Source organism: Hemiscyllium ocellatum, chromosome 42 (assembly GCF_020745735.1).
Source record: "Hemiscyllium ocellatum isolate sHemOce1 chromosome 42, sHemOce1.pat.X.cur, whole genome shotgun sequence".
Classification (NCBI taxonomy): Eukaryota; Metazoa; Chordata; class Chondrichthyes; order Orectolobiformes; family Hemiscylliidae; genus Hemiscyllium; species Hemiscyllium ocellatum.
The window spans coordinates 28,924,467-28,947,287 of record NC_083442.1 but is presented as its reverse complement, the minus strand read 5'-3'; the positions used below and the strand labels follow the sequence as shown (position 1 = coordinate 28,947,287).

General features: G+C 42.5%; 1 protein-coding gene across 1 annotated transcript in view; it reads right to left on the bottom strand.

The window, feature by feature from the left end:
• LOC132834711 (sorbitol dehydrogenase-like) overlaps positions 1-2,573 on the bottom strand; it is a 64,570-nt gene extending 61,997 nt beyond the window's left edge. The window contains exons 1-2 of the mRNA XM_060853673.1: positions 2,523-2,573; positions 552-585 (exon numbers count right to left, since the gene is read on the bottom strand). Of these exons, the coding sequence (XP_060709656.1) occupies positions 552-585; positions 2,523-2,573 (85 nt within the window). The remainder of the gene's footprint in view (positions 1-551; positions 586-2,522) is intronic.
• Positions 2,574-22,821: the final 20,248 nt, after the last annotated feature.

Here is a 22,821-nt window from a genome sequence, read left to right as displayed (position 1 = left end):
CCTCAACCACAGACTTTTCAGAGCCTGTGTCTTTTACGACCTTTCTGAAAAAAAAGCCAAGGACAACATAACCTTGTTAAAGGAGCAGCATCGTCTTATGTCGATGAATTAATACTGAATTCCTACATACACACATTGCAATTTTCATCCTTTCCTAGACTTTCACATATTTCTGTTTTCTGTTTCAAAGTCAAAACAACATGCTTTCCCTTCAAACCTCAGGTGGCAATCACATTAGAGGACATAGCTGATTGGTGGGTGAAAGGTTTTGGATCTAATACAATCACAACTTCAATGAGCTGTGACTGCAATGGCGGCTGCATAGGGGCAGGGGTTGGTGGGTCACACTGTTAGTGGGGATGATGAGAAACACCCCCATACCTGTAAACAAATGCAGAATGGAACATTTTTGAAGAAATTTTATAAAAATGGCAAATCTTTGTTGAAACTTTTGCTGGTTGCATGAACAATTCTGGACATTGGGTACTGACTAAGGGGGAACTCACTGCAATAACAATTTTCGATATGTATAACACTGTTTACAGACTTACCGCCAGGACAGAGTTCTGGAACTGGACGTTTTTCCTGTGAATGAAGAAAAAAAGCCTTTTAGAAAGAAGTCAGGTTCTCACGAGCTAAGCTATGTATGATCAAATAAGAGGCAATAGTAGGTCTTGATGCTAATTATGTGTGAGCTGGAAATACAGAAGAAGAAAACCATTCAATCAAAGTGGGTGTTGAGCTCTCTCTTTCCAATGGCTCTTTGTATTTCCCCGGTCATAAAGGTAGATGAAGGAGGCCACTTCCATCTTAGCTGTTCAAAAATCCTGCAACTCACCCTGTCATTCCCTCTATCTGGGTCTACAACATACCTAAATGCTTGCTGTAATCTAATCTATCCCTGAATGAGTTTCCATTTTCTCATGAGTTCCCTACATGAACAGGTTTATCCTGGCACAACTACAAATGTGCATTTTAGCTCAATCCAATGGCAGCTTATTCCAGGTCTTCGTTACCATTATAAAAAGAAAGGAACATGAAAAATAAGCGCAGAATTACGCCATTTGATCTCACGAGCCTGATCCATCATTCAATGAGATCATGGTTGTTCGGATTGGCCTCAAATTCACTAACCTGCCTGTCAACTCCATAATCCTTGACTCCCTTGGAATTCAGAAATCTATCCAGCTCTGCCTCAACATTGAGGTATTGCTCCTGAATATTTGGTCCAAATTATGTTACATAGGGTATATACAATCTATAGAACAACTCCTCCCTGTTATAGATTGTAAGCTTGCTCGCTGAGCTGGTAGGTTTGTTCTCCATGCGAAGTAACATCATCAGTGAGCCTTCTTTTGCTTGGGAACTCCTAGAGGTCTGGCATTCAAACAGGACCTCCCATCAATAACCACACCCGATTTGAACCCCATTTACCAACCTCTAAGAAAAAGACCCGGAAATGATATCACCCACCGTAACAGACCAAGACACATAAATAGAAAGCAGCACAGAACACCAGCGCTCCAATGGAAGCTCACTGATGATGTTACCTGGCATGGTGACAAAACGTCTGAGAACAAACCTAACCAGCTCTGCAAGCAAACATCTGACTCGAACATCAACCTGAGCTAAAAATCTGCTCAAAAATCTCATGGAGTCAAAGAGTTGTTTGTGCAGGACGGAAACAGACCCTTTGCTCTAACTTGTCCATGCTGACCAGACAGCCTAAATAAGTCTAGTCCTATTTGCCAGCATTTATGTGGCCCCCCATCCCTAATAATTGTTCATTACACTTCAGGGCCGGATCATTAATCTGCTAGAAGCCTTACTCGTTGGGCATTTTGCAAAATAGTTTTTGAATTTTTTTTGTGGTGTTATTAGGTATTAGCAAAAAATACTATTTTGATTTTATTACTGTCACATGCACTGAAATACAGTAGTGATTTTTTTGTGCGTGCTACCCATACATATCACACAGTAGACTAAAGCAAACCACTGAAGCAAAGTCGCACTGGTTAAAAGACCAACAAATACCGAAACAGCATGGGCTGATTTGGTGGGGAGGGGTTTGATTCGGTCCCATTGAATAAGCTGCACCTACTGTACGTCGCAGTGAACATAACACGGCGAGGTCGACGTGACAGGCATCACTTGGACACGTACCTGCTGACAACAATAGGAAACTTATCCCAGCGATGGCCCATCGTGAAACCAACCCAGGAGGGAAATGAATTGATCTGCTTAATCCCCCCGAGTCCCACCCTGAATCCTTTAAGTTCTCATTTTAATATTTGGTTATAATTAAGGGGCATTGTCATGACAGAGGCTGAACGCACACTGGGTAAAACAACGTTTAAACCAGTTCCTCTATCACCTAAACTTGCTTTGGTAGGTTTGATGTGCATTTCTACTTTACACCGTGTGTCCCCGCAGGAAGATGTCCTTCACCCTGACGCCTTCGACCTCCTGCGGGTTCATACATGGTTGATCCATCACAGAAGAAAAACAGAAAGTGTGATTACCAGTTTCAATTCTCCACAGGCTAACACCAAAGCCATGTTGTCCTGCGCCATGTTTAAGTCCTGTTAGTGGCCTCCTTCTTCTTTCCTGACTGGGATCTTGGGTTGGAAGATGAGTTGAAGGATGTGTGTATCCCTCAAGTTAAGCAAACCTCCCCCTCTGCTTAAATTCCCCCTTTCCCCTGAGCTGGTTCAGATGCCCCACCCTTGCTGCACCAGTGTAACTGTGTAACTTAATTTGTGAACTTTTGCATGAAGTTTAATAAGTCTCTGTCATAGACAACATCCATAGCAACCATTGAGGCGTAGGGGGCGTGTCAACAGTTCCCATGGTGACGTCTATCGGGGGTACGTCAGTCATGACCCCTTAAGGGCCAGGACTGGTCCAATCCCCTGCTCCTCAGCAGCTTTTAAGCCAATCAAAAACCTGATTGCCCCAATAACGGCCCCACCCACCATTCACTGAGGGGTAACTTGTTTTTGATTGGATATAAGATGAGAGGGTGGCCCACTTGGCCCTTCCAAAACGTGTCATTAAACAAGGCTTCACTACCCGCAGCATTTGCAGGGATATTATAACTTATAGGGAAAAGACCATCGGTTTCCACATGAAGAGTGAGATTTCCCATTCCCCCTTTTACCCATGCTCTCTCTCCTTTGCTGCCAAAGTGTCCCTTGGCTTGAATTTCCTCTTGCCTTTTTGGTGACCATTAACATTCTCAATAGATTGTGGAAACCTGGGCTGGCTGTACTCAAATTTCCCCAAGCTTCTATGACCATTCGGTGACCCCACTGTCCAGTTATCTCCCTGTTACAAAGCAACGCTTCCTCTCAGATATATCTCAGCCACCAATTCAGAGGTCCAGGAGCATGTTAATTCCATCAGCTTATGCTCAGTTCCACCAACATCTCCACTGGTGGAATTGATGGATGATGGGTGTACATCTAAAGACTTAGATGCTCACTGAGTCACAGCCTCCTGGTAATCCATGTTCTGCCACTGGGTGACTCTGCATGCAAGTTTTGAAGTTGGAGGAGTTTGACATTGATAACTGGGGGGGGAGAAAAATCCCTGGAAGGTATCATTTCTGTAGGCCACTCCTTCGACAGGGCATTGGAAGTGATGGGAAGAGCTCAACCGAATGAGAAGAGAACCCAGCAAAAGTGGAAACCAGCGAATCTCAGGCCGCAGCCTTCCTCCTCTGCAGAGACTGACATGCCAGCCCAGGAATCCTGAGGCGCAGCAGGTGATGCCTTGAATACAGAGTTGACCATCAAGGCTCAAACCCTCATCACACAATACAGGAGGCTGCCTTCACTGGTAGAGCTTTGCGTTCGAGTTGCCCACCATTTCACTTTCTTGGAAGCTTGCTTCAGATTAGCAGGGAGCAAAATCATTTTGCTCATGGTTCAGAGCAATCATTTGAGTGGTCATTTTAAAGGTACTCTTACCAACATCAGAGTTAGAAATGTAGCTCTCTTTAAGACACATGCATACTTCCTGTGCAGTTATTACCCTGTATGTCTCACTCTGTCTAAACACCTGACAATCTGTATTCCCATGTATGGTTTGACCTGCCTGGACTGCATGCAAAACAAAACTTTTCACTGTATGCAGGTATCTGTGACAATGAAAAGCATCAAATCAAGACACCATCTTAACCAACCTTTTCAGACATATCTCTGGGAATTGAACATGGGCCTCCTACCTTAGAGTTATGGACACTACCACTACACCACCAGAAACCACAATCTTACCCAACTCTGGTAAGGCATTTTTCTTTTACATCAACCTACTCAGAGATGTCATTGCATACATCGGGGGTCCCATCTCTGGTGGGTCTTGGGCCTGGGTCTCCTGATTCAGATGTAGGGACACTACCATGATGTCACAAGAGCCCAAATAAGACACAAAAGTATTTTCTAATCAAACTGTTGACAGATGTCATTATATATTGCCAGAGCTGGTTGGACTTGACCTTGGGTCTCCTCGTCAAGCAGTAGGGACACTAGGACTGTGCCACAAGAGCTTTAACAAGACGCAAATAGAGCAAGACCTGACTGAGAACATGTCACGCTCAGTAGACTTTGTATTTACAAGCAGGGTTCTTACCGCTGTGTGTGGGTGCCTTGGGGAGGTTGCACACAGCGCCCACCAACACCTTTGAGGCAATTAGAGAGACATGGGCCACCACAGGGGTTGGAGTGCCTCATTTTCCACTCCAATTCCATTTCAATTAGTATCTTCATCTTTCTTCCTTCCTGTGGTGGGTAGTATTAATAATTCATTCATTAAGTCATCATATAGGAGATCTGGTGGTGTGTTTTTAAAAAAGTTGTTAATTTGATTTGTTTATTTAGATAAATGGGTGATTTGCTGGTGACGAGCCAAGTCATTGTGAAGCTACATCATCTGAGTCCAGGAGAAAGTAAGGACTGTCATTGTTGGAGATCAGAGTCAAAAAGTGTGGTGCTGGAAAAGCACAGGCATTCAGACAGCATGGGAGAACCAGGAGAATCGACGTTTCAAGCATAAGCTCTTCATCAGGAATGATCGTTCCTTCATCATTTTCCAGCACCACACTTTTTGACTCTACACCTGAGTCCAGCTGACCTTGGAGAGAGACAGCAAACCCGGTCCACCAGTACCCTTGAAGCTTTCAGGGCAGGTGGACACCACAGGGGCTGGGCTATTATTTTCCACTTGGATGATATTTTGATTTAGCTGTTAATTCTTCCTTTGTTATTTTGCTATGATTACGATGCCAGAGCTGATAGTTTTTCTTTTTGGATTATTTAGAAAGCAATTAGAGTTTTCCATTTGGAGTTTGCCTTTGGACAGGTTCAGTAGTAAAAAGTGGTGTCTATATTACAATATAGATTTACAATAAAACACTGTAAATCTCAAAGACTTTTGCTACCTACTTTGACCTTTATTGGTCAGAGTATTGAGTACAGGAGTTGGGATGTCATGTTGCAGCTGTACAGGACAGTGGTTAGACCACTGTTGCAATATTGCGTGCAATTCTGGTCTCCTTCCTATCGGAAGAATGTTGTGAAACTTGAAAAGGTTCAGAAAAGATTTACAAGGATGTTGCTAGGGTTGGAGGGTTTGAGCTATAGGGAGAGGCTGAACAGGCTGGAGCTGTTTTCGCTAGAGTGTCAGAGGCTGAGAGATGACCTTATAGAGGATAAGTAGACAAAGTCTTTTCCCTGGGGCTGGGGAGTCCAGAACTCGAATCTATAGGTTTAGGGTGAGAGGGGAAAGATATAAAAGTGATCTAAGGGGCAACCTTTTCACGCAAAGGGTGGTACGTGTATGGAATGAACTGCCAGAGGAAGTGGTGGAGGCTGGTACAATTGCAACATTTAAAAGGCATTTGGATGGGTATATGAATAGGAAGGGTTTGGAGGGATATGGGGCGGGTGCTGGCAGGTGGGACTAGATTGGGTTGGGATATCTGGTCGGCATGGACCGAAGGGTCTGTTTCTGTGCTGTACATCTCTATGACATATGACTCTGTGACATCAGTGCATTTGAAACAACCAATATTTCCAATGCATTTCTGTTCCTTCCAATTAGTTTTGTGGTATCAGTATTTTTAAAAATGTATTAATTTTCACGGTGTGTGAACGTTGCCGGCTGGACCAGCATTTATTGCTCGTCCCTAGTTGCCCCTTGAGAAGGCAGTGGTGAGCTGCCTCCTTGAACTGTGGCAGTCCACTTGCTATGGGTTGGCCCTCAATGCCAGTTAGGATGGAATTCTAAGAATTTGACCCGGTGACCATGAAAGAACAGTGGTATGTTTCCAAGTCAGAATGGTGAGTGACTTGGAATTGGAAAAAGCACAGCAGGTCAGGCAGAATCCATGGAGGAGGAGAGTCGATGTTTTGGGCATCAGCACTACCTGAAAAGTCAACTCTCCTCCTGCTCTGATGCTGCCTGCCCTGCTATGCTCTTTCTAATGCCACACTTTATCGAGTCTGGCTCTCTAGCATCAGTGGTCCTCACTACCTCCGAGTGGCTTGGAGTGGAAGCTAAAGGTGGTGGATGTTCCCATATATCTGCTGCTTTTGTCCTTCGAGATGGAAATGGGCATGGGTTTAGAAGGTGCTGCGTGAGGATCTTTGGTAAATTTCTGCAGTGCAAGTATGTGAAAAATTGCAAAGCTTCTCCAATTGTGTGTTCTTAAACACACTATGCCATATATTCTTACATCTTGTCAAAACTTTTCATTTTGTATTCATCAGGACATCTCACAAGAATACAAAATCAAAGAGGAACCCCAACATCTGTACTCCTGCAAAATGTTCTGATGACTACAAGGTGGAAGCTTCAAAAAATGTCCCTTTTTTTCAGCAAGACTCAAATTCTGTACTACCGAAGAACTATCAATAACTTTAATTTTCACCATTAAGAAACATAAGATCTGAGAGAATCAAGATCCAAAGAGTCACAAATTCAAGATGATTGCCAAAGAAGCAGTGACAACGTGAGAAAAATCTTTTTCATGTTGTGATTGGTTAGGATCTGGAATCTGCCGCCAGAGAGTGTAATGGAGGTAGATTTAATCTGGGCTATCTAAAGCAAATGAGATCATGATATGAAAATAAAATAAGAATCACGGAATACATAGAGAAGGTGGTGGGAATGAGCCTAGGTAAATTGTTCTTCTCAGACCACAGGTGCAGACATGATGGAGTGAATGGTCTTCATTTGTTCTGTGAACATTCTATGATGCAAAGTAGTCACTTCTCTTGCATTCTGACCATTTACCCCAGTTTACACCTATTTTACATTCAGGCGTGTTCCATTGAGATTGGCAGACATATTGGCATTGTAGAGGGAATGGGCACACTTTGGGGTGAACTTTGGATTGCACCCATTGAAAAAAAATTATAGGCTGCCCCTTTATCTGATGATTCCAACCAACCTGCTCTTGATCAAAATAACTGATCCTGGAAGGCAAACTTGCAGCAAGACCAAGATGAGAGCATTTTTCTGGAATTATTGATACCAATTGAACTTAGAAGGCACCAGTTTCTGTTACTGGATCCAAGATACTGTAAAAACATCAGTTTCTGTGAATGAATTTACACTGTAGTACAGGAGTTTCAACGTATGTGCATTACAATACAGTGCGATGGCTCAATTTGTCACTGAAATGAAAAGTTGCACTTTTTCAGTGCCTTTTTTGAGTCTCTAAGACATTCCGATGCACTTTATACTTCTAATCAGACTACATTTGGAGTATTGTATGCAGTTTTGGCCTTTGGACAGATTCAGTAGTAAAAGATGGTGTCCATATTACAATAAAACACTGTAAATCTCAAAGACTTTTGCTACCTATTTTGACCTTTATTGGTCAGAGTATTGAGTACAGGAGTTGGGAGGTCATGCTGCGACTGTACAGGACATTGGTTAGGCCACTGTTGCAATATTGCGTGCAATTCTGGTCTCCTTCCTATCGGAAGAATGTTGTGAAACTTGAAAAGGTTCAGAAAAGATTTACGAGGATGTTGCTAGGGTTGGAGGATTTGAGCTATAGGGAGAGGCTGAACAGGCTGGAACTGTTTTCGCTAGAGTGTCAGAGGCTGAGGGGTGACCTTATAGAGGTTTACAAAATTATGAGGGGTATGGACAAGATAAATAGACAAAGTCTTTTCCCTGGAGTTGGGGAGTCCAGACCTCGAGGCCATAGGTTTAGGGTGAGAGGGGAAAGATATAAAAGAGACCTAAGGGGCAACCTTTTCACGCAGAGGGTGGTACATGTATGGAATGACCTGCCAGAGGATGTGGTGGAGGCTGGTACAATTGCAACATTTAAAAGGCATTTGGATGGGTATGTGAATAGGAAGGGTTTGGAGGGATATGGGCCGGGTGCTGGCAGGTGGGACTAGATTGGGTTGGGATATCTGGTCGGCTTGGACGGGTTGGACCGAAGGGTCTGTTTCCATGCTGCACATCTCTATGACTATATGACTCTGTGACATCAGTGCATTTGAAATAACCAATATTTCCAATGCATTTCTGTTCCTACCAATTAATTTTTGTGGTATCAGTATTTTGAAAAATGTATTAATTTTCACGGTGTGTGAACGTTGCCGGCTGGACCAGCATTTATTGCTCGTCCCTAGTTGCCCCTTGAGAAGGCAGTGGTGAGCTGCCTCCTTGAACTGTGGCAGTCCACCTGCTATGGGTTGACCCACAATGCCATTAAGGATGGAATTTTGGGAATTTGACCCGGTGACCATGAAAGAACAGTGATACATTTCCAAGTCAGAATGGTGAGTGGCTTGGAATTGGAAAAAGCACAGCAGGTCAGGCAGAATCCGTGGAGGAGGAGAGTCGATGCTTTGGGCATCAGCACTACCTGAAAAGTCAACTCTCCTCCTGCTCTGATGCTGCCTGCCCTGCTATGCTCTTTCTAATGCCACACTTTATCGAGTCTGGCTCTCCAGCATCTGTGGTCCTCACTACCTCCGAGTGGCTTGGAGTGGAAGCTAAAAGTGGTGGATGGTCCCATATATCTGCTGCCTTTGTTCTTCGAGATGGAAATGGACATGGGTTTAGAAGGTGCTCCGTGAGGATCTTTGGTAAATTTCTGCAGTGCAAGTTTGTGAAAAATTGCAAAGCTTCTCCAATTGTGTGTTCTTAAACACACTATGCCATATATTCTTACATCTTGTCAAAACTTTTCCTTTTAAATTCATCAGGACATCTCACAAGAATACAAAATCAAAGAGGAACCCCAATATCTGTACTCCTGCAAAATGTTCTGATGACTACAAGGTGGAAGCTTCAAAAAAAGTCCCTTTCTTTCAGCAAGACTCAAATTCTGTACTACCGAAGAACTATCAATAACTTTAATTTTCACCATTAAGAAACATAAGATCGAGAGAATCAAGATCCAAAGGGTCACAAATTCAAGATGATTGCCAAAGAAGCAGTGACAACGTGAGAAAAATCTTTTTCATGTTGTGATTGGTTAGGATCTGGAATCTGCTGCCAGAGAGTGTAATGGAGGTAGATTTAACCAGGGCTTTCTAAAGCAAATGAAATTATTATATGAAAATAAAATAAGAATCACGGAATACATAGAGAAGGTGGTGGGAATGAGCCTAGGTAAATTGTTCTTCTCAGACCACAGGTGCAGACATGATGGAGTGAATGGTCTTCATTTGTTCTGTGAACATTCTATGATGCAAAGTAGTCACTTCTCTTGCGTTCTGACCATTTACCCCAGTTTACACCTATTTTACATTCAGGCGTGTTCCATTGAGATTGGCAGACATATTGGCATTGTAGAGGGAATGGGCACACTTTGGGGTGAACTTTGGATTGCACCCATTGAAAAAAAATTATAGGCTGCCCCTTTATCTGATGATTCCAACCAACCTGCTCTTGATCAAAATAACTGATCCTGGAAGGCAAACTTGCAGCAAGACCAAGATGAGAGCATTTTTCTGGAATTATTGATACCAATTGAACTTAGAAGGCACCAGTTTCTGTTACTGGATCCAAGATACTGTAAAAACATCAGTTTCTGTGAATGAATTTACACTGTAGTACAGGAGTTTCAACGTATGTGCATTACAATACAGTGTAATGGCTCAATTTGTCACTGAAATGAAAAGTTGCACTTTTTCAGTGCCTTTTTTGAGTCTCTAAGACATTCCAATGCACTTTATACTTCTAGTCAGACTACATTTGGAGTATTGTGTGCAGTTTTGGGCCCCATATCTCAGGAATATGTACTGGAGCGGGTCTAGAGGATGTTCATGAGAAATGATTCCAGGGATGAAAAGCTTAAAATATGAGGAACGTTTGAGGATTCTGGGTCTATACTGAATGGAATTTAGAAGGATGAGAGGATATCTAATTGAAACATCCGGAATATTGAATGGTCTGGACAGGTAGATGTTGGGAAGATGTGTCCATTGGTAGGAGAGATTAGGACCCGAGGGCACAGCCTTAGAGTAAAGGGAAGACCTTTTAAAATGGAGATAAGGAGACACATCGTCACCCAGAGAGTTGTGAATCTATGGAATTCATTGCTACAAAAGGCTGTGGAGGCCAGGTCATTGAGTATATTAAGACTGAGACAGATAGAGTCTTGAGTATCAAGGGGATCAAGGGTTTCAGGGAGAAAGCAAGAGAGTAGGGTGGAGAAACTTATCAGCCATGACTGAATGGCAGAGCAGACCAGATGGGCTGAATGGCCTAATTTCTGCTCCTATGTCCTATGATCCTCTGCTCTTACAGCTTTATAAAAGTTAGCTGTCAGTCATCATCTGACTGTTGCATTCTCCATGGCAACTTGGCAACAAATCAGAGTCCACTTCCCAACCAATCAGCACGTTCTTCCCATGCAGTCTAAAAATGTTGTTCCATTTGACCTTGTATTTTTATGCAAATTGTTCTGATGAGTGCAAGGCAAGAAGTTTTGACAAAAATGTACCATTTTTCAGTAATATCCAAATTCTGTCCTACCAAAACACTGTTTCAGTTGCTTTGGAACTGTAATGATTACTTTAATATAGAAAACACACTTGCTAAACTGCACACAGCAAGATCCCACAATATGCAACATGGTAATGACCAGAAAAATCTGTTTCAGCGATGTCGGGTGAGCGATAAATGTCGATCAGGCAGGAACAATCGAAAGAACTCCCTTCTTCTGCATTAAAATAGCACTCAAAATCTCATGAGGAATCTTACCTGAATATCACAACTGTGAGATAACACCTCTCTTAGTACTGCACTGAAATCTTGATGTATATTCCTTGCTTAACTCTCTGGAGTGTCACTTAAATCCATAAGCTTCTAACTCAATGGTAACAGCACTACCAACTGAACATCTTTGCAATAATGAAATCCCTACAGTGTAAAGCAGGCCATACAAATTTACATTGACCCTCCCAAGAACATTCCACCCAGACATCCCTGTAGTCAATCCCCAGAACCCTGCATTTCCCATGGCTAATTTTACCTAGCCTACACATCCTTGGACACTTAGCATGGCCTAGCCACCTAACCTGCATATCTTTGGACTGTTGGAGGAAACCAGAGAAAACACGCATAGACACAGGGAGAACATGCCACCTCTACACAGACAGTCACCTGAGTCTGGAATCAAACCTGACTCGCTGGCATTGTGAGGTACCAGTGCTAACCACTTGATCAATGGGAATCTGTGCAGTCCATTTACTTTACACAAACCTAGCAAATTTCAGAGCCATCAACCCAACAAAATACTGCAAATGCTGGAAAGCTGAAACAGTATGCTGGAGATCGGACTCTGGTATGACTCCTTTTCAGACCTGGACTCAAAATGTTAACTGTCTCTCCCTCTCCACAGTTGCTTCCAGAATAACTCCAGCATTCCTGATGTTGGTTTTATGTTCACTGTAGGTCGTTTGTCAGTGGAATATTCTGGTTGGATGTGGGAATCTCTCCTGCTGATTAATGTGCTGCTGCTTAAGACAATCTTTTCGTCATTTCATCAATCTCCCACTTGTCCTTTAAGACATGTTACGAGTTTAATGTCCCTTGATTGGTATTTGTGTTTTCTTTCACATTATTCCCCTTCATTTTATTCTGATAATACTGCCTGTCTGTCGTTTCATTTTCAAGCCCTTTTGACAGGCTGCCTAACCTGTTCTGTGTTTTTCACATTCTCCCTGTGTCAAATTTCCATCATTTGCTGCCCAGTGGTGGTGTCTTATACACTACAAATTGTGATGTTGGTTAAGCATTGTGATGTCAAATGATTTACAAGACCTCTTGTTTATTTTCATTCATGTTTCCTTCAGAAAAGTATGGGGAAATGTGCCTAATGAAGCATAGAGCAGAATGCTGATATTGAAACAATAATGATGGTCAAAGAACCAGGAAAGGAGAGATGAGGAGAACCATAGAGGTATAGAGTCATAGCTCCCGGAAACAGACCCTTCAGCCCAACTCGTCCATGCCAACCAGGTGTCCTGAACTCAAGTGGTCCCATTTGCCTGCATTTGGCCCATATCTTTCGAAACATCTCCTATCTACATGTCCAAATGGCTTTTAAATGTTGTAATTATACTCACCTCCACCACTTCATCTGGCAGCTCGTTTCATGTAACTCCACCCTTTGTGTGAAAAAATTGCCCCTCAGGTACCTTTCAAATCTTTCCCCTTTCACCTTAAGCCTGCACCCTCTATTTTTGGACTCCCCCACCCTGGGGAAACGACCTTGGCCATTCACCTTACCTGTGCCCTTCATGATTTTACAAATCTCTATGAGGTGACCCCTCAACCTTCTACGGTCCAGGGGAAATAATCCAAGCCTATCCAGCCTCTCCTCATAACTTGACCCTTCCAGTCTCAGTAACATCCTTGTAAATCTTTTTTGCCCCCTTTCTAATTTCCTGTAGCAGGGTGAACAGAATTGTCCGCCAGGTTTAATTAGGAGGTCCGAAAGCCAGTGCTTCTAATTAAACCTGTTGGACTATAACCTGGTGCTGTGTGATTTTTAATTTTGTATACCCCAGTCCAACACCGGTATCTCCAAATCAGAATTGTACGCAGTACTCCAAATGTGGCCTCACCAATGTCTTCTAAAGCTGTAACATGACGTCCCAACTCCTGTACTCAATACTGTAACAGATTAAGGCAAGTGAGCTTCTTTACCACCCTGGCTAACTGTGACTTCACTTTCAAGGAACTATGTCCTTGCATTCCTAGGTCTTTCCATTCTGACCTGAAACACCGATTCTCCTCTTCCTCTGATGCTGCTTGATCCGCTGTGCTTTTTCCAGCTCCACTCTTTACCCCCTCTAACACTCCCCAAGGCCCAAACATTAACTGCATAGGTCTTTTTTAAGGTGGTGAATTATTATCTAGATTACCATCCCGAGAGATCTGACGGAAGCATGTTCAATAACTTCCTAACGGGGATTATATACATTTAGTTGAAAAAGAACAAACAGGGCAGAGAGTTGGGTGAAGAATAGGAATTGGAATAATTGGATACCTCTTTCAAAGAGCTAACGCAGATGCAGTCAGCTGAAAGGCCTCTCTCTTTGTGTGCTGTGTCTTCCTACGGAGCCATGGTAAACCATTATGAGTTTCACTTTTCTGATACGATGAATGATTTATGCAAATTTGGCATCCTAATTAATTTTCTGGACAAGTCTTCAAGTGGAATGATACCACTTCCCCGCCACCTACGCCCCCACCCACCATGCCAAGTTATAGGAAGGATATTATTAAGCTGGAGGGGGTTCTGAAGAGATTTACCAGGATGTTGCCGGGTGTGGAAGGTTTGAGTTATAAAGAAAGGTTGGGACTTTTTTCACGGGAATGTAGAAGGTTGAGAGGTGACCTAATAGAAGGTTATAAAATCATGAGGGACATAGATAGGATTAATGGTAGTTGTCTTTTCCATAGGATAGAGGATTTCAAGACCGGAGGCATGTTTTTAAGGTGACAGTAGAGATATTTGAAAAAGACCTGAGAGGCAAATGTTTTTACACAGAGGGTGGTTCGCATGTGGAATGAAATTCCTGAGGAAGTGGTGGATGTAGGCACAGTTATAATGCTGAGAAGACACTTAGATAAGTAAGTGATTAGGAAAGGCTTGAAGAGATAAGGGCCAAGAGCAGGCGGCTGGGACTAGTGTAGTTTGGGATTATAGACCTGTGGGACCGATCGGTCTGTTTCCATGCTGTACGATTCTATGACTCTGTGGATTGTCAGCCTGGATTATACACTCAAATCACTAAGTGGAGAAGATCTATGATGTGTATTTTAAAGCTGACTTACCCAAAAGAAAACTTTCAATTATTATCCAAACACTTAAATGTGAGAAACACATAAAATACAGCAGCAAACGTAGGTCATTGACCCTTCAAGCCTACTCCACCATACAATAAGAACTTAACTCTAACCTTTTACCTGAAATTCAACTTCTTATACCAGTCCCATATCCTTTGACACCCTTCATATGAAAAAAAAATCTGTTGATTTCACTTGTGAATGGGTTCAATAACTGGCCATGCTAAATTGCCCGTAGTGTTAGGTAAGGGGTAAATGTAGGGGTATGGGTAGGATGCGCTTCGGCGGTTCGGTGTGGATTTGTTGGGCCGAAGGGCCTGTTTCCACACTGTAAGTAATCTAATCTAATGAACATCAACAGCTTTCTGGAGTACAGCAATCCAAAACTTCATTATCACTTGAGTGAAGTACTTTCTCCTTATCTCACATCTAAATAGCACACCCCTTATTTTGAGGCTATGCATCATAGAATTATGGAATCATAGAATCCCTACAGTGCAGATCAAGGACATTCAGCCCATCAAGTTCTAGTTCTAGTTCCGTCTCCCCACCCAGCCAAGTCCAATCTCCCATTCAGAACCTCTTAAGAATGTCACATGTCTTGACTAGGTCATTTCTCATAGGACAATCTTCTCATTTTAGGAATCAGTTCAAAGTTTGTGAGAAGATTTGTAGCTTGGGTGCTCGTTGTTGTGGTTCTGTTCGTCGAGCTGGGAATTTGTGTTGCAGACTTTTCGTCCCCTGTCTAGGTGACATCCTCAGTGTTTGGGAGCCTCCTGTGAAGCGCTTCTGTGATCTTTCCTCCGGCATTTGTAGTGGTTTGAAACTGCCGCTTCCGGTTGTCAGTTCCAGCTGTCCACTGCGGTGGCCGGTATATTGGGTCCAGATCGATGTGCTTATTGATTGAATCTGTGGATGAGTGCCATGCCTCTAGGAATTCCCAGGCTGTTCTCTGTTTGACTTGTCCTATAATAGTAGTGTTGTCCCAGTCGAATTCATGTTGCTTGTCATCTGCATGTGTGGCGACTAAGGATAGCTGGTCGTGTCGTTTCATGGCTAGTTGGTGTTCATGGATGCGGATCGTTAGCTGTCTTCCTGTTTGTCCTATGTAGTGTTTTGTGCAATCCTTAAATGGGATTTTGTACACTACATTGGTTTTGCTCATGCTGGGTATCGGGTCCTTCATTCTGGTGAGTTGTTGTCTGAGAGTGGCTGTTGGTTTGTCTGCTGTTATGAGTCCTAGTGGTCGCAGTAGTCTGGCTGTCAGTTCAGAAATGCTCTTGATGTATAGTAATGTGGCTAGTCCTTTGGGTTGTGGCATGTCCTCATTCCATTGACCATTCCTGCTCCCACTGTTCTTATTTCCTATATTTCATGACTAAGGAAACCAAAACTGTGCAACCTATTTCAGGAGTGATCTCCGGACGGCCCTACATCATAGTAAGAACTCCATTAAAAAACAAATAGGTTTGGACCCCATTTACCAACCTCTCAGAAACAGAACTGGAAATGCTATACCTACCACAACAAATGAGACATATATATAGCAAGCGGGACAGAGCACCAACGCCTCACCAGGGCCTCACCAATGATGTTACCTAGTACAGTGACAAAACATCTGAGAACAAACCTACCAGCTCAGTGAGCAAACTTACAACCTGAGCTACAAATATTCTCCCAGTAAGAATTCTATTAATATATTGCAATCCTTTAGTAGCATGTTAGTCAGGCAACACTTCAAGTGAAAGACTGTACCTATAGAAATGTTCCCACACCTATACTGAGGTGGAGACGTGTTTGCAGGATGTGTCAGAGGAACTCCACCTGGAAGTGTTTTGGATCACCTGGGAAACAGCGGGTTGTGACATCTACTGTCTTGGCCAAGGCATGCTGTCCAAATGGGTGACTCTTTAGGACTTAACCTCGAGCTGCATATTAAAACTTATCCTCATATCACATTTGGTTCTTCTGCTGATCTCCCAAAATCACGACCTCTGCTTCTTAACTCTTCCATCAATAGGAATAAACCCTCCCTCTCTATTCTCTCCGGACCCCTCATGACCACAGTGACCTCTTGCCAACCTTTTCTTTCAGAAAGAGTCCAGCTCCAGCCTCTTTAACTGATCCACCACTTAATGGAACTCCCTCAGCCCAAAGCCATTCTTTCCTGCATCCTCTCTAACTGTCTCCCAACTTCCCAAAGTGCCCAAGATCAGTCTCTATATTCCCACTGGTTTGTAAAAGTTCACCACACTGCACAAAGTGGAGGACCAGTATCTCATCTTCAAACTAGGCACCTTACAACCTTCTGGACTTAATACTGAGTTCCACACCTTTGGATTTCCCATTTCTTCCCTTTCTTTTACCTTTACTTTCAGAGTCACAGAGTTGTACAGATGGCATTGGCTTTTGCAACCTCAAGCCTACGTCATGGTACAAGTGCCAGGCAACCTTACCACTCATGCATAGATTTGGTTTCTTTCACCTTCAGGACATCTCTTAGCCTTCTACCCCTTCAGCCTTGGAAGAGACTGTTAGTTCACCATGGTGCTTTCTGAAATAAACTCCTTTTATCTTGCCCCCTCTTGAGGTGACCACACCCCTTTAAACTCCATCTTTGTACCATTTTAGCAGCCCCAAGATTGTTCATGTGCCATTCATTCAGCCGGATCAGAGCCCAGAGTTGCGAAGAATAATTAGTCAATGTTGCTTGACTTGACAAAGTTGAGATAGGATTTGCATATCACAATTCCAGTGAAACCTGCAGATGTTCTTTACCTGGCCTGCCTTACACCAGCACATGGACATTGGACCTGCGGTTGTAATAAGATAATCTAATTGAAAAGAATGTTAAAATTCAAATCAACTTAAGGGTATGATAGATTACTGATATGATTACTACGGATGAGCATCGAGTGGTCAGTTACGGTGCAACTGAAGACATTGCAATGTACACAGGAATTCTTTAGAATTTCACTTTAAAACTAAACAAAATTGTCTTACTATGCACTCTAGTGAAATGTATGACATTGTCACATTTTTTTTATACAAAAGCAAACATAATTTAAAGCAATTCCACCTCAATTACAATCACCATTCAGTGGAGTTAATATAGACTTCAATCTCATCAGATACTACTGAAGGTACAATTAATGGTAAGTGAAAATTATTGTGTATAATTTATGAAAAAAAGTGAGCTATTAAGTGACTGTGATTTAAGCCTGTAATGTAATGTTAATAATTAGAGCTTTAAGCCCACTGGTTCTGATGTCACCTGAACCCTCTGATTAAATTCTTGCCTGGTCACTCCATGCTATCTGTCACTATAATTCTCTAACCACTGTTACCAATTGATTCACAATCAGGACAATCCATCACAGATAAAACTGCAAAGGAATAGCTCATATTGTCAGAGCTTTCCCACAATTGAATGAACTGGAGTTTCCAAAGCGTAGTGGTCATCACACTTTGCCTCACACGTACAAGGTCCCCTTGGGTGGGAACATTATGGACTCTTATGGTGTGGTGGTAGTGTCCCTACCTCTGACCCAGGAGGTCCAGTTTTCAAGTCGCACCTGTTCCTGAGCTGTGTTATAACAGGTTGATTCAATAATATCCAAAGGATCCGAAGACAAATTAACTGCACAAACTGCAAGAAAATTGACTTGACGAAATATATCAAGTGAAAACCAGTACTCTTTACAACTTGGTAAAACTCCCACATTGCAATAAGGTGAGTTTCACTCAGACATGGTAGCATTTAGCTGGAACACTAGTGATTTTAGCAAATCGGTTACGTAATTGTTTGTCACTATGGTGACTTCGATAACAGACCAATTAGCTGTTGCAATTGTCTACTTGAGTAAAATGCAGACGTTTTTATTAAGGTAATTCCTGAAAGTAAAGTTACCACAGTCTTACCAAATCATGGGTATACTCGCTCATTAGACAGAGATTTAACCTGAGGGTCACAACATTCTGAGGGGAGAGGTTGAGAAGGAGAGTCCTTGATGGTAACCTCAGTTAGTGTGGGAATTGAACCTATGCTGTTGGTGTCACTAATAAGCTGTCTGGCCAACATGCTAACAGAAGCCCAAAGTACATAAATAGACTGCAGTTGTACAACCTACTGAGTATCATTTTCCCTGTCAACATATTAACAAACGTACAAGCATGGCATTATCAAAACTAAAGGAAAATGGTGTAGTCGGATACACACACATTATCCACCTAGGGAGATCTCCTTTCCACCAATCATTGTATAATGTCAAGCCTATTCCTATAACTTGTAAATAGATGCAGAGATGCAATAAACTATATCTTGTGTACTCTACAGGCCAAGGGTGGCTGACCATTCATATACTGTAAGCCCTTAAATAAATTACCTAAGGCTTTATGTCAATCCTCTTTGATGCTAACCTGGTAATTTCCACAGACCACCTAAGAAGAATGTTATGTGGTAATGATATATGTTTATTAATTAACGTAAAGTATAATTGTATCCACTCATCCAATTGCTTTTCCTCTCAAGTAGAAGGGGGTACTGCTGATGCTGGAGATTAGAGTCAAGATTAAAGTGGTTAAATTAAATTAAAATTCCTGAATGTCAATTCTCCTGCTCCTCAAATGCTGCACTTTTAGGTTAGATTACTTACAGTGTGGAAACAGGCCCTTCAGCCCAACAAGTCCACACTGACCCACTCCCCTACATTTACCCCTTCGCCTAACACAATGAGCAATTTAGCATGGCCAATTCACCTAACCTACACATTTTTGGACTGTGGGAGGAAACCAGAACAAACCCACACAGACACAGGGAGAATGTGCAAACTCCACACAGTCAGTCACCTGAGGCAGGAATTGAACCCAGGTCTCTGGCCCTGTGAGGCAGCAGTGCTAACCACTGTGCTACTGTGCTGCCCACTTTCAGCACCACTCTAATCTTGACTGCTTTTCCTCTCAGTTGAACTTGCTGTTACAAATGTGTGGTTACAATATTTTCATATTTTGTAAAAGTTCATCTGTATCCCAAAATGGGCACAGAGGAGTCTTACAAAATAGTTTCTGAAGATCATTTGACTTCTTTTGTGGACTCAATTGGAACCAAATGCAGACTGACTATGTTATGATTAGATTTTTTTTTTAGATTAGACTTACGGTGTGGAAACAGGCCCTTCGGCCCAACAAGTCCACACCGAACCGCCGAAGCGCAACCCACCCATACCCCTACATTTACCCCTTACCTAACACTACGGGCAATTTAGCTTGGCCAATTCACCTGACCCGCACATCTTTGGACTGTGGGAGGAAACCGGAGCACCCGGAGGAAACCCACGCAGACACGGGGAGAACGTGCAGACTCCACACAGTCAGTCGCCTGAGTCGGGAATTGAACCCGGGTCTACAGGCGCTGTGAGGCAGCAGTGCTAACCACTGTGCCACCGTGCCGCCCTTAAGAGTCAATCACAAAGGGTCATTAAAGAGTTTAGAGGGATAATGGCCAATGCTGGCAAATGAGACTAGATTAATTTAGAATATCTTGCCAGTGTAGACAAGGGAAACCAAAAAGTCCGTTTCCATGCTCAACAGCTTTATGACCCGAGAACTCTAAATAATGGATTCTAAGACCATTCTTTCAGTCCTCAAAAGGTGTAGAGACATGGGGCTGAACAGGAGTCAGGAAGATGGACATCAGGACGCATACTAGCGTAATCAAATTTCCTCTGTTGAAGAATGAATTAAAATTAGTTAGTTTGTTTCTTTGCGATAAAATCTGTCTATAGACAGCCATGTTTTGGACAAGAACCATCTGAAAACCATGGCAGAGAGATTGTGAAATGGCTTTTCAGCAGCGAGACAAAGGGAGGTGTCTAGGACAAGCCAGCTCTGGAGACTGCAGTACTGAACAAAGTTACGAGAGACAGTGCTGCAAGAGTAAAGCAAAGGCAACTTCATTTATTCCCAGGACATGGTTTGCAGTTACAACATACAAAGGTGCTCAAAACGTGGGCGTCGTCCAAGTACAACAAGTGTAGGGTAAGGTGGAATTTGTTATTTTGTTGCAATGCATGGATATTCCAATTGAAATATACAAGGACATTGCTATGGATTTTATATGCTGTGGAAGAGCAATATCCTGCAATAATGGACTCAAGACAAGATATTCTTGAGTTTATAAAAAAGCTACATCCGTGACACTACCAATGCTTTGTGTTTTGATAAAAGCTACACATCAAACAGTGCTTCATTGTCTTGCTGGTGAGCTACAAGGTTGGAAACTCAAGCCGTACTCCAGAGACTTCAAAACCAGCAATCCTTCCAGCCAAGTGCACTTTTCGACCACATCATACCAACGCCCCTGACTGACCTCCCCAGTGGATGTGTAAAAGATCCAGGGCATTCTTTCAACAAATAGCAGGGAAGCTTTCCTCAAGATCCCGATCAATAATGGGCCCTCAATTAAATTCATGAAAATGAAAGTCAGGTTGCGCTGTCATTACAGTAATGCTGCTAATGGGAGCTAACTATGTACAAATTGTCATGATTGAAATAGTGTCCACACTTCCAAAACATTTAATGACTTGCTAAACATGATGGGACATCCGGAGGCAAATCAAGTGAGCATGTGTTGTCAATTTCAAAAGCAATTTCTATGATACCATGCTGACTGTGCATTGAAGTTTCAGCTATGTTTCCATTTCTTGTCACCTTTCTTCCTCTCTACCATTGGCCATCATGTATGAGAGGCAGTTACATAACAGAATATGGTGGCAAGGCCAGTGTTAGACGGAAAGACTCCCCTTGTGAAGAAACCAGCGAACTGACGAGAGGGACAGATTTGTACGCTAGTTATCAACATGGACACTCTGACCATAGACTGGCTTATACATGAGAAACTGAGAAGGAAATAAAGACTTATGATTTATTCAGCATCTTCCGCCATCCAATTCACACAGCAAGAAACATTTGAATGCAGAAGTTTGTTTCGAATGCTTTTAATTAAGTGAGGAAAAAACAATTACTGCATACGATTGACAATATTTTATATTGTAAACCCCCTCCCACCCCCCCCACCCACTGAATATCAGAAGATTCACTGCAGCTGGACCAATGCCAGAGTTAAAACCCTTCTTCAACAAGTGGCCGAAGAAACAATACTTTGTAGGTTTGACATTTTCTTGGTGCACAAATTAAAATCAAGCATATTTTTTTCAAAATGGCATAATGGGAAAAAGCAATTAGTGTCATGTTACCTACAGAGTAGAACAGGAGCATCCTTGTTTCAATGTCTAATCTGCGTTGAATTAATTGCCCAGAGGCAAGGTGGCAGATCTCCTACCCCGTATCATGACACTTGCACTCAGCTTTCAGCCCTGTGCTGACTGATCTCAACGGGCTCCCAATTCAACAAAAGAATTCTCCTGTTTGCATTCAAATCTCTTCACGGAAATACCTCATTCCAGTCTGGTCACCTTCTGCGTTCTGTTTCCAATTTGCTTGCTTCCACGTCGGTCACTGCGATGAACTCTAAAGTTCAGGGACCAAAGGTTATTCAGGAAGACTTTGTAGGGTCAACAGGGCTGTGTTTGTTGTTGTCGTTTCTGGTGCCTTTGTTAATGGCAGATGGTCCAACTAGTTTCATCCTCTTTGTCGCCTTTCTAATGGTTAGTACAAGTAGCTTGCTGAGCTATTTCAGAGGGCAGATAAGAGTTAAACACATGTGCAATGAACCTAGAGTTATATGTTGGACAGACCAGGTCAGGATGGCAGTTCCCTTCTCTAAAGGCCAAGAGTAAACCTATGGGTGTTTGCAACAATTACAACGGTCATCATTAGACTTTAAGAACAGGTTTTTATTGGTTTCAAATTCCAACACGTGCAATGGTGAGATTTAAATCCAGGTCCTCAGAACATTAGCTTGGGGGCTGTCGGTTACCTTTGTTATTATATTTGGCCTCAACATTCCTGATCGAAGGATCAGGAAAAGCTCCTAATCTCTACCAAGTTGTTTGATATTGCCTCTGTCTATATACCATGTGAAGACATTAGATTTTCTCTGGCTGTAAAGCTTGCAAAATTAAACAATGGGTTGGAGTTAGGGTTAGTGTTGGAGTTAGAGTTATAGTTGGGGTTAGGGTTGTGGTTAGGGTTAGGCTTTGAGTTGGGATCGGGAAGGGTAACCCTATTGCAACAGCTAACATTGTGTTTACTTCCAGTTAATTCTAAACTTAGCTCCAGCATAAATGATAACCTTACCCATTTTGTCAGCGTATTCATTAATTGAATGAATTTCTGGGCCGGCATTTATTGCCTGTCTCTGATTATCCACAAGAAGATGACTGTGAGCTACTGCAATCCATGTCGTGGAGATATACCCACATTGCTTTATGGTTTTCTGAGACGATGGTGACTTTGTCTCATTGAGAGGCCTTGAGGTAAATAGATCGTATTTCCACCTTTAGATTCAAATCTCACTCCAGATCC